At 52.9% G+C, this 12,737-nt stretch overlaps 1 protein-coding gene across 3 annotated transcripts in view; it reads right to left on the bottom strand.

Moving 5' to 3' along the window:
- Positions 1 to 12,737, bottom strand: part of SSBP3 (single stranded DNA binding protein 3) — a 165,410-nt gene that overhangs the window by 44,553 nt on the left and 108,120 nt on the right. For all 3 annotated transcript variants that reach the window (XM_030323984.2, XM_030323986.2, XM_030323985.2), the window contains exon 5: positions 3,943 to 4,032. In XM_030323984.2, coding sequence (XP_030179844.1) covers positions 3,943 to 4,032 — 90 coding nt within the window. The remainder of the gene's footprint in view (positions 1 to 3,942; positions 4,033 to 12,737) is intronic.

The following is a 12,737-nucleotide window of genomic DNA, read 5'->3' on the forward strand; positions in this document are numbered from 1 at the left end:
CCACCTGAGGGCCAAGGAGCTGGGGGCCCACCCAGACCAGCAGGCCTGGCCAAATCAAGCCGAGTCTGCCAGATGTGAAGACCAACTGACTTAAGCTGCATGGAAAAAAAAAAAAAAAAAAATGCCACTGCTTGATTATGTAAAATCCATCTGGATCCAAAGCAGAAAATCCAAGTTGGAAAGGCCCTCAGAGACCATCTGGTCCACCCAGCTTCATCTACTAGTGAGGAAACTGGGGCCCAGAGACGGGGAGCACCTCGCCCAACGTCACTCAGCAAGTATGTGGACAAGTGGGGGACCAGAACAGGTGTCCTGAGACAACGGTCCTTTGTATCCTTCCCCACTGCAGAATACCACCTCTGGACACTCCAAGCCTGGTCAGAATGAGGATCTAGACCTTTAGGGCTGGCTGGGCTCCACTGCTGGTAACATGAGCAACAGAAATAAACTCAGTTCAAACATCTCCCGGGTCCCTAGCGCATGCCAGACACTCGCGATACCAAGATCAAGGCCGTCTTTTTACAAGGAAAGCACAGAACCAGAACACCCTTGGTAAGTTCTTCCATAACCCGAAGAAAACCAAAACAGTCCCCAATACTGTGAGGTATGGTCAGGTTGGGTCCCAGACCACCTCTCTGCCAGCCCTGAACTTGCTACTATAGACATCTCATGCCACAGGACCAGCGCACCGTCCACCTGAGAAACCTCAACACCAAATAAGAAAAAGCAAACAGATGGAACCTAGTATGTGGATGGCCAAGCCTTCTGACCCCTGGAGTAGCCTTGCAGCTTGGCAACCTAAGAAAGCCCCCCTGTGTTCGGAGGGGCTGGGACAGGGGTGGACAGCTGCTCCCTCCCACCTACCCGGAGGCCCCACGGGCCTCTATATTTAGCACCAACTAGGGGCAGAGTCCTGATCTGAAAACTGGGCTGGCCACCTTGGGACAGGATCTGGTCAAAGCTGGATCAGCCAGCCCAGGCTGGCTCCTTGGGACAAAGCCCCCCTGCATCAGAGCTGCCTGCCCAGACCGTGGGCAAAGCAGGGGAAGAAGTGCAAATTGTTGGCAGCAGATAAAACCCGATACCATCTCGATTTCCCTTCTAATATCAGAGTGGCTGCCTGCAAGATGAGCAAGGGGCAGGGCCGGCAATCAATAGCTAATATTCGCATTGCGTCCTGGCCTACTCCGGAAATGGGCAGTCACCACCGCCTTCCAGAGAGATACCCTTTCCCCTCAGCAGTGACCTAGCGTGAGTACTTCAGCATCACAACCAGGAAGTGCCCATCTGCTTCATCTTCCTCTGCCCAATTAAACATGATGCCCTCACCTGAGGGCGGGGAGAACAAAGCCGGCCAGAGCCACCCCAGAAGCAGACAGTCCGGGGCACACAGGTCCCTGCTCAATGCTGTCCCCCCACCCGCCTCAGCCCCTGCCGACTCATCCTGATTAGGGATCAGAAAAGACCTCCGGTCGAGAGGATCCAAAAGCGACCTCTGTTTGATGGTGCCTGGAAGTGGCCAAATAAGGACAGGAATCAGTCTGGACTTTCTGACCACACACCCCTGAACGTCACAGGGGAGGGCCCAAGAAGTATGTCTGGAATTAGGCTTTAACCATGGACAATTATACCAAAGCAGGAAGTTAAGAGCTGCCCACATATCAGGCAAACTTTGCCTTGCCCCAGACTCAGGCCAAAATAGAAGCCAATGGCCTATTTAAAAAATACAGCTGGCTATTGTCCACTTCTTCCCACCACAGTGGCCTGCACTGGGCACTCAGATGCCAGCAGGCAGCCTCAACAGGCATGCACACAGGTGGAGCCTGGCGCCTGGGGCTCCGTCCACCAGACAGGAAAGTCACAAGTGCACTGTATCAAGGGTATCATGTGGGAGGATGTGTAAGCCTGGGAAAAGAGGTCCCCAAGCAGAACAGAACACCTGTAAGAAAGATCTCCAACTAGGAAGAGAACATCTGCCTGCAGTGACCAGGAAGAGGACTGTCCCTTGGCATGGATGACTGTAGTCCCTTGGGTTTCCCCTCTGGAGAAAGGGCAGCAGCCCACCTGGCTTCTTTCTTTCTTGGGTCCGCAGGTTTCTAAGCATTTGAACGTCTCATTCCAAAGTCTGGCCCCTCTTCCTGATGCCTTACCCCCAGCCAAGCCCCAGGTGATGCCTGGTCTGGGCTAACCTGGAGTCTGCACACCCATTTCTGAGGCTGTACCCATTTCCACCCCAGGGCAAGGCTCCAGTTTGGGCAACATGCTAGGAATGTATATAGATGCATGTGTGACCATCCAAAGCCCTCAACCGCCATCCCTACATCCCTCGCACCTCCCTCACCGCCATCTTGGTGGACAACCCACTCTTGCCGTTTTATGGGCAACACCCAAATTTCGCTGATTCCTGTCCTGGCTGGTGAGCAGTACGTCCAAACCCTTCTTCTCTCCCGGGGGTCAAGAGCAACCGAAATGTGAAATCTGACAAAGCAGAAGTGGTTTGTCCAGGTCGTCTCCCACCCAGGGAGAAAGTCCCCTTAACATCTCTAAGAGGGGTTTGTCCCCCCTTTTGCTCAGATGCCTTCAGAGCAGGAGGCTCCACTTGCAGCAGCCTGCGTCTCATCGCTAGATGCACAAGGTGTGGGATTCTGGCTTACGCCAAGCAAAAGTCTCCTTGGACTTTGCCTCAGGGCTCCCAGCTTTGAATTCTTGGGCTTCACGGAGAGATCTCGGCCTTCTTTTCTATATGACAGCTCCTTCCATATTCTTCTCTGAAAGCGCTAGCCTTTCAAAGGGGTGGGGGACAAAGGCAGATTCTCAAATCCAGCCACAGACAGGTTTCAAAGAATGAAATGTTCCACTCAAGAGCTTCATCAAAGGGGCGCCTGGGTGGCTCAGTCGGTTAAGCGTCCGACGCTTGGTTTTAGCTCTCAGGTCATGATCTCACGGTTGGTGGGTTCGAGCCCAGCACTGGGGTCTGCGCTGGCAGTGCGACGCCTGCTTGGGATTCTCTCTCTCCTTCTCTCTCTGCCCCTCCCCCATTTGCTCTCTCTCAAAATAAATAAATGAACAAACAAAAAAAGAGCTTAAAGCAGTTCCTTCCAGCCCTGCACGCCAGTACCTCTCCAAAACAGCATTCCCCGGCCTCAGCCTGGTTAAAATGGGATGAGTCTCCCCACCAACCCCCCACTTCCTAGAGGCCTGCAGAGATAGAAGGAGGAGGAGGCAGAGAGGGGACAGCAGCCACACCCAGCCCCAACAGAAGATGGAGCCCCCAGAGGCCCACAAGGTGTATTCTGGGGAAGGCCTGGCTTTCACTCCACGTGGGACCTGCCCCTGCCTCTGGCGGGCGGAGTGCGGGCCCAGATGCTCGTGGGATGCCGCCTGTGATCGCACTCGGAAAAAATCAAGTGGTTAACCAGAGGGAAAGGATTCCGAGACCTGCCAGGATGGTGGGTTTTTTGTTTTTTTTTTAGATTACGCCTAAGGTTTGTAGTTTGGACAGGCAAAGTAAACAATGACAATGACAGCAGCAACAAAACAGAAACAAAGAACAGTTTACTTGTTGTTGTTTTTTTTTTTTTTTTTAAAAAAGGCTTTTGTTATAAAAGACAGCTCTCTGAGGACTTGGAAGGGGGGGGGGCCCACCCCCGCCTCCCCGACCAGGGGCGGGCTGTGTCGTGACTGCGAAGCCGGTGTGAAGAAAACAAGCTGGAGCAGAAGTGACACAGCGCGTGCAGAGGGGGTCGGCTCTTCATCTCTTTTCTCCCCTCCTCAGGGTTTGCAGGGGGTGGAGAAAGGGATGGGAAGGGTTTGAACCAGCACACAGCAACTGTATTTAGACCATGGCAAACTGAGCTACTACTTACTTCTCTCTCCCTCCCTCCCGCCCGGGGCCTGGCCAGGAGTGGAAGGAGCACAGGGCCGAGGGGGCCCAGCACGTACCTGAAAGAAACCTGGCGGGATGGGGCCTCCCGGCATCCCGTCGTTGGGGGGAATGTTGCCAAGCACGGGGCTCGGGGCGGCTGCTGCGCTCTGCGGAGACAAGGAGGTGGAGAGTTAGGAGGCTGTACCCACCGCAAGAGACCTGGAGCTCTGAGCCTTGTCCCACCGGGTTCTCCCGGTCTGCCCACGTCCTCCACAGACCCTCCTCAAATACCACCTTCCCAGGCACGTCCTACTGGGCAAGTGACGAACTCTCCGAGCCTCTGTTTCCTCATCTCTAAAATGGGAGAACAAGGTCTCCCGCTTCGCGCACGCACTGCAGAACAGAACAGTAGTGGGTGGCCAACATACAGCAGCCGTTGTGAATGGAGGGGTGCCCTGCCTCACCCACTCGGCGGCTTTATGAAGCTCCCACAGGGCGGCTGAGGTGCTTTACAAATGTTTGTGCCCTCTCCAAGAGGCTGCATGCTGTACAGAGTAGACCAATAAAGACCCACAACTTAACGCATAAACACAAATCCCTGCTGGGAAATGTCCCTCGAAAGGTCAAAGGAGGGCAGGGGTGTTTTGGGCCTGGTCAGGGTCCTGGGTGCCACCGGAGAGGAGGTGGGTCCGCCCAATGCAGGGACTGGAGGCACTTTTCTTCTTAAATGCTGCTATTCGGGCATTTACCTGGTACATCTGCCTCAACAAATGCCTCCTGGGGGTGAACAGACGTCGTTCTCCCCAGCGTGGCCTCCTTCCAGACAATCTGTGTCCCACCTGCCACGTGGTCAGCATGTCTGAGCCTGGGCCCGCACGCGCCCAGGGCAAGTCACGGGCCTAGCACCCCACCTGGGCTGGTGCCCTGCATACTCCCCCACCGGCCCCCGCCCTGACCGACTCTAAACCTCCCGGGCACTTCCCCCCACCCCCGCAGGATGCCCACCTCCTACCTCAGTGTTGCCACACCCCACCCTCCCCGCCCGGGACTGAGAATTCGAGACTGAATCACTGACTGTCTCCCAGAGGTCTGACTGGTTCTCTGGGACAAGAGTGAGCCCCTGGGGTCAGGAAACGGACCACCTCTTTCTCTCCTACAAATGCAGAATTCACTTCTTGCCTTTCCTCAGCCAGGAAACAGGAACCAGAGCGCCTAACTTCCAAGGATGATAGAAGGAAATGAGGTAATGTACGAATCCCATGAACACACTACATGGCAGCAAGATGAACAGACACCCCTGAGAACGTGTGGGTCAGAGCGCTGTTACCTCTACAAGCAACGGATGGCCGTGGCCAAGTCACTTGGCCTTCCCGCACTAGTTTCCTATAAAAAGTGGGGATCGCTGTTGTCCTGCCTGCTCATCGCGGGCGTGGAGGATTATGTGACAGGACGGGCCGTGTTCTGTAAACCGGGAAACCCTGGTAATCTGGAAGCAAGGAGGGCTGAGTATGGGCATGCACTGGGTGTCTTAACAGACCCAGGTAAAGAGACTGGGGGGTAACGGATGGGCTGGCTGTCCCAGCCCAACATTTCAAAATCATTCTGCCCACCGAAAAGCAACCCTCTCCATAATTACAGATTCTGCCAACCATCCTGTCGTGTGTTCCAAGCAGCCCCCAACATCACAAATTTGGTCTTCCCACTTTCTAGGTGTGAGCCCCACTGAGACAAAGGAGAGACCAGCCTGCCTCTGCCTAGCCCCCACCCCAGTATTATCTGGGTGAGGGCCACCTGGGGGAGTATGCCAGGCTATCCATTAGCTGCACTGTTTGTTTGTGGTTGGTGGTTCTGTGAAAATGCAACTTTTCAAGATTTACAGCCAACAATCATTCCTCGGAAGCAGGAGCAGAAAAGTTCAAAACAGGAAAAAAAAAAAAAAAGCTGAAACAACGTAAACAGGTACCTACGTTTGCTTCAGGTTCTTTCAGAGACCAGCTTTACGTTTAACTCTTTACTCCTTCAGGAACTTATTTTGATACAGAATATAGATTTTACTCCTCAGGCAGCTGCCTCGGTACAATTTCACCCCACTCATTCGAAATCAGGAGGCAAAATTCTTACAAAGGCTTGGGTCTGTTTCTGCATTTTAATTCTGTCCTACATCTTTTTTAAAAATATTTTTTGTTTATTTTCATTTTTAGAGAAAGAGAGGGGCGGGGGGCAGAAAGAGAGGGAGACACAGAATCCGAAGCAGGCTCCAGGCTCTGAGCTGTCAACAGAGACAGAGCCCGACATGGGGCTCAAACCCACGAACAACGGGATCATGACCTGAGCTGAAGTCGGATGCTCAACCAACTGAGCCACCCGGGCGCCCCAATTCTGTCCTACATCTTTAACACTTCATTGTAATAGCTGGGAGTTTCAGGGTGTATTTTACTTTTTCCTTCAATTCTTCAACGTAAGTTTTCTGGCTTATTTTCACCTAGCTATCCCTCCAAACACAGATCATTTATAAAAGTCACCCTCCTACCAAACCAAAAAAGTTCATATGGGGTGCCTGGGTAGCAACTTCAACTCAGGTCATGATCTCGCAGTTCGTGAGTTCGAGCCCCGCATCAGGCTCTCTGCTGTCAGCACAGAGCCCACTTCAGATCCTCTGTTTCCCTCTCTCCTAGCCCCTCTCCTGCTCTCTCTCTCCCTCTGAAAAATAAAACCCTTAAAAAAAAAAAAAGTTCATATATGTACACATGCACACAAATACACAAATCTACAAGTATATATACACGTACAAATCTGAAGAAATGACCTGTTCCTCAGAGGCACCCTCCCAGGACACGGTCTTTCTCCAACTACTCGCATCTTGGTACAAGTCCAGCAGTTAACCAGGTGGGGACGGAGGGGGGGTGGGGTGCACAATGACAATAATCAGCAGGCAGGTGGGAGTAGGTGACACACTGGGAAAAACCAAAAACCCTGCCTTGCTAAAGCCAACTAAACGTTTTATTCAACAAATGTAGCACCGTCTTGTTTGTAGGATGAGGACAGGAATAACAGAGTTCCTAACTGGCAAGTGCTTGGTGGTGCGCATGGCAGGAGCCATTGGGCCCGATGCTAGAGACCGGCTGGGTGCTTTTCCCCCCCTCCCCGTCTCTCCCTGAACCCCCAGGTGGCCTCTGAGGTAGACACAAGCACCCCAGAGACACAAATACCTGCATGGAAAGAAAGCAGACTCGGAACAACCCTCTCCCATCCGTCCTTCTCGGTCCAGACCTACTCTTCTCCAGCTTTCAGCCCAGAACAAGGCTTCGCTTTTACAGAAAGATCTGGAAAGCCTCACCAACTTGATTTCTTTAAATTAGCATTTATCATTTAGTACCCAACACTTGCTGATTATAGCACACGGCCAAGGAAAAAGAAAATTAGCCACCGTTTTTTGCGGAAGAATGTCAAGAGCACTTCCCGCTCTCATTACACAGCCAAAGAAAACACAAGTTTTTAATGAGTCTAATATTATATAGAGGTATCATCATTTAACCAATTTAATTAACAAGCATTACACTGGGATTTGCTACCTTGGTAGTTACAAAATGGGATCCCTGGTATCCTGCCTTATTTTTTTGGATCACTATCTTTTGAAATGGTCTGTAGATCTACTTTTATGGTAAAATGTTCACCTTCTTTGCTTTCTGTATATTAGGTTTTTCCTTAATGATACAGAAGAGCTCTTTTTGTCCTTTTTTAAAGATATAAGGATATTTTATAATTTAAAAAAAAACACACACACACAACTTTTTAAAATGAAAATTTGAACCTGGGAGCATGACTTCCAAAGGTTCCCTCACTGGGAGATCTCATTTCCCTACAAAAATCAGAAGTGAGTCAATGGTTCTAGGAACTGGGGGTGGGTGGTCCATGGTCCTTTGAATGTCAGGGCTGGGATAACCATGGTTCCAGAACATGGATGGTGCAATTCTCTGACATCTGGGTGGAAGACAGATTTTTTGCTCTCCTCCAATGAAAGGAAGGCCATGTGAACAATGATTAAGGTGGCAGGACGCTGAGGAGACAACTTTTATCATTCAAAGCCTCGTTCAGCAGCAAAACTAAACAAAATAATTAACCTGAATTATGACAGCTATTGCTATCCTTTGATTATGACACAAACACGTGCTCCTAACGGAAAACTTCCAAAAGGGCAGAAAAGCACAAAGCAGCAAATGAAAAGCAGCAACCTGTGTTAGAGGGCGACCAGGGGGTTAAGAAGTAACGGCTACTCACACAACCCAACCCCAGTGGACCCTTCCTCCCACCCCCACACCTGGCAGCAGGGGCTGTTTTACCCATCTCGAAGATGTGAGGCATACAGCAGGTGTTCAATAAATGATTATGACTTTTATTATTCAAAGACCTGCTCAAACCTGGCCATCTGGAGCCAGGCCTTTCCGGATTGCTAGGAATCGGCCTCTCCCTGTGGTTTCCAGCTTTGAGTTAGAGCTCCATTAAGGCACTCAGCAAAGCGTCTCATGTGAGTTTTCTCTAAAAACACAGAACCCAAACCGAAAGCCCCTGACATTCACGGAGGCCTACAGCTGCCAGGGCTGTGGTGGGTACAGGGGATGGAGCCCTCCCACCGGAGCAGGAGAGTAAAGAGCACTGGATTCTGGAGCCAGAGACCTCCCGGTGGGCTCGGCTCCTTGCCAGGAGCCTCAGTTTCCCCACGTGTCCAATGGAAGGGCTAGACACGACGATCTCCGAGGCCCTTCTTCCAGGCTGTTCTTCCCAGCCTGGTCCACACACCCAGAGGGCAGGGACTGGAAACAGCAGCTCCTGCTGCAGGGGGACAGTTCTCTTTCCAGAGACTGCGAATTTTAACTCCTCTCTGTTCACTACAGAACACTTAAGAGATCAAAGATTAAAAACCACCCAGAAACCTCTTTGTTATCAGAGCCTGCAGATAACAGCCGATGACATTTGAGCTCCCCCCGCCAGGCCCTCCTCACCAACATTTATCCATATATGCATACATACATGGACTAAAAAAAGCAGAATCAAATCAGGCATGCAGTTTGGTAACTCATGCATTTTTTATAAAACTAACTTAAAATTCTTTTCTAAATAGAAAACAGGCCTCGCGCTGGGTGCCGTGGCCCACTCCAGCCAGCTGCCTTCTCTGAGGCTCAGGGGTAGAGTCAACTTGGAAAGCTCAAGGTGCCTTCGGACAAGTGACCGAGGCCCCTCCAGCTCCCCTGCAAAGTAGCGTACTTTTGCTCACGGCCTGGGAGCTTTCCAGGGAGGACTGATCCCACAGCCCTCTCCCCTGAAGAGTAGGGTTTCTTTATGATCCCGTGGTGGTTACACAGCCGCCAGGGCTCGCTCGGGGATTCACTGCAGCGTCTCAGCCTGCCCATGTGCTCCAGACGCACGCCAGCTGGTCTCACACATGCCATTCTGACTACAGGCATCCCTCACTGTCAAATCTGGTTTCCAATAGTGACCACCTTTGCCAGTGCTGGGCATCCCCAATGCACCTTCAACTAACCCACTCAACAACCCTGGAGTACAAACAGACGTGGCAAGTCCCAGATGTGGTGCTAGGCCCTTTCCTCGCTCTGTTGCAAGAAGTCCCCTGTGGCTCCAGGAACAGCAGGGTCATTGCAGAGGAACCGAGGGACAAGCTCCCAGGAGCCTGCCACCTCTTAGCTCAAAGCATCTTGTGGTAGGTGACAAGCACTCATGCTTCCTTTCCAGAAGCGTGGGTCTGGGCAGGGGTGTTCCCTACTAGGTATTATCTTCTGACCGCACCCCGAGAACCCTAGTTATCCTCACTCCACAAACTAGCCTGGGACCATCCTAACCCCCAGCCATTGTTCACTCTTTTTTAAAAATGATCTTCTACACATGAAGCTCCTGGAAAACTGGATAAAAACAAATGCTCAGAATGAACCACGGGACTCCTGCCAGCGTGGCCACGCCTCCTGATTTACAGGGCTGCAAAACGGAACTTTGTTCTGCAAATGCCCTCCCTCCTCGCCCCACCCCAATACTCAGGCGTGTAGCAGCACAGGGCCCACATGCGAAACCACCGAGCACAGCCTTTCTCCACTGAAACTCAACACAGGCCATGTGGCCAAGCACCCAGGATGCCACAGGGTGTGTGGCATGTGGCTGTGTGAACGCGGCCGGGAAACAGAGGTCATTCAGAGGAGTGAAGGCACCCATGCGCTGCCTACGTGAGAAGGGCAAGTGAGAAACGGAGGTCTCTGTGGGATGCTTGTGTCCAGGAGAGGGAGGGATGCCTGAGTGGGTACCATCAAGACAGAGGCTTCAGCAATCTGCACAAAATACTGGAGCGACCTGGGTCCCTCTGGGCTGAGTTTCCTCCAGGGGATGTTAATCTTAGCAGGACAGAAACCGAAGATGTAGATGAGGGAGTAGAGACAGTGTCATAACCCAGGCAGAAAGGCCGAGACAGAGAGAAGTGGGGTCAAAAGAGGGAGAAGTCCAGGAAGAGGGCCTCTTCGTCTTATGCACAGACCGGAGAAAAGAATCCGTCCTGGAGGACAGGGGCTTGAAGTCTGCAGCTTGGAGAAAACGCAGAGCTGTTGCTACGTGAAGAGACAGAAGCAGCTGGCATTAAAAATAGGTTCAGATGACACACGGGAGTGAGTGACACAGGATCCCTGCCTCCAAATAGCCAGTGGGCTGTCACGTGGAAACAGGAGTGGACGTGCTCTCTTGGTGCCGCGGGATGGCTCTGGGCCCAGCAGTAGATGCTCTGAGCTACAAAAAGCTTCTCCAGATCCGAGCATCAGAGTGAGCTGTCTCAGGAAGTGGTGGCCTCTGTTAACTTGGGGTGGCTCACAGTTGGGACACAGCAAGAGTGCACCACGGATCCAAATATGTGGGCTTGATCTCTGCTCTGCCAACTCAGAGCCATGCTGATGGTCTCAACCTCAGTTTCCCCTCTGTGAAAGGGAAGAACCCCATTAACTACCACTGCCCGGTGTGTCCTGGGGATTGTTATGACAGAAGAGCCCTGGGGTGAGTGTCTCGGGACCAGGGTTCCTGCTCTGGCTGCAAATCACCTGCTGTATGCCTTGGGCAAGCCTTCCTGCCCCTGGCCTCTCTCTGCTCAGCTCCAAATGAGGCGGCTGAGGTCCTGTGGTTTCAACGATACAGTGGGCATCACACCGAGCTCTCAGCAGAGCAAACTGAAAAACAAGGTCATGTGTAGGCAGAAAAAGCCCCAACTTGCCACAGCCAGGCCATCGGGCCCAAGTGAGGGCCGTCCTGACGCCAGCGCTTCTTCCCAAGTCCCCTGGGGGAGGGAGCAAATGCAGGGGTGCAGAGAGGGGGGTATGGAAAGAAGCAGTTGCCTTTCATCCTGACCCCAGAGATCAGGAGAGGGGAGGGGTGGGCCTGACTCCTCACATCCCTGTGGAAGAGGTCGTTTCTGTTTACCAGTAAGGAAACGGAGGCGCAGAGAAGCACATTATCATGAGTGGCTCTAACTTTAGTCTCTCTGTCCCTCCACTCCCCAGTCTTGGGTCCAGAAACCCAGAAACTGGGTCTCCCCACCAACCCTGCAATTCCCAGGGAGAGTTCTGTGTGCTCTTTGACGCTTGTGGAAAGAAACAAGAGACAGATCATCACAAACGTGAGGGCAGCACAGTGCGGTTCTCTGCGTTTGGGATCATCCACATGTTCTGCTCTTCTCCCTAAGCAGACGGACTTAACCCTGCTCCTTCCAGCGAACAGGTGACTAGCCTGGCCTTCAGCAAGGGGTGTGGTGGTGGTGCGTGTGTGTGTGTGTGTGTGTGTGTGTGTGTGTGTGTGTGTGTCTGTGCAGGATCGCACGAACTCGCTGAAGACTCTGCTGGATGTGACTGGCAAATTACCCTGAGAAGAGAAGGAGAAACAAGGTAGGTGGGAGCTTAAACAGGTTACGAGTGCTTTACACACGTCAGACGCACTCAGCAAACACTGGCTCCTGGGGCCGTTGGGACGCGCCGTGCCCGCCAGGGCGGCAGATGACAGCGCGCGGCCCTGCCCTCAAGGTCTGGAGGATGAAATGAGCCGCGGTGACAGAGAACTGAGGGGTGTGGGAAGGTGCTCCGGGCGGGCGCTGCGAGGCAGGGATTAGGGGGATCAGGGAGGCTTTATGGAAGAGGTGGCACTCAAGCCAGGGCCTTAAAGGACGGCAGGACTCGAAGATGCGGGTGGTGATACGGGGTGAGAGATTAGTGCTGTCATCTCAAGCCTCCCGGGGAGGCAGGCCTCTGACAGCCTCTCCAGAGTGCAGAGCCTGCCAGGCCTCCACCTTCTCAGAACTCCATGCCAGCCTGGTTTCTGGGGTGGGGTGGGGGGGAGGGGGGCCTGGGGCTTACTCACTTCCCCTCCTCAACAGGGGGCTCTTCCGCAGGAGGGAAGTCAGCCGCCCACCAGGGCTGAGAAGGCTGCGGCTGCTGGCTGAGCTCACCTGCTGGCTGAGCTCACCGGGCTACGCTGGGCACAGCTTACCAGTTTCTCCCCCGGGGGCCCCCAACAACCCAGTAGGGACTCCAGATGAGGACGTCAAGGGATCTGACCAGGGTCACACAGCTCGGATGGGCAGAACTGGAAGTCAAGCCAGATGTGCTAAAACCAGGGCCTGTTCTCAGCCATGTCACAGCTTCTCTGGTCTCCGTTTTGAAGCGGATGCTTCAAGATGGCCCCCCCGGGAACAGAGAGGTCCGGGTTCGAGGCCCAGCCCTTCCACTCTCCGGGAGTCGAGGTACTGGGCACCCTGCTTTACCTTTCAGAGCCCAGTCATCTGTAAAGGAAGGAGCCCTCCATCCTCTGCAGAGGTGTGGGGAACTTTAAACATGACTCT

The sequence above is a fragment of the Lynx canadensis genome, chromosome C1, assembly GCF_007474595.2.
Source record: "Lynx canadensis isolate LIC74 chromosome C1, mLynCan4.pri.v2, whole genome shotgun sequence".
NCBI classification, from domain to species: domain Eukaryota; kingdom Metazoa; phylum Chordata; class Mammalia; order Carnivora; family Felidae; genus Lynx; species Lynx canadensis.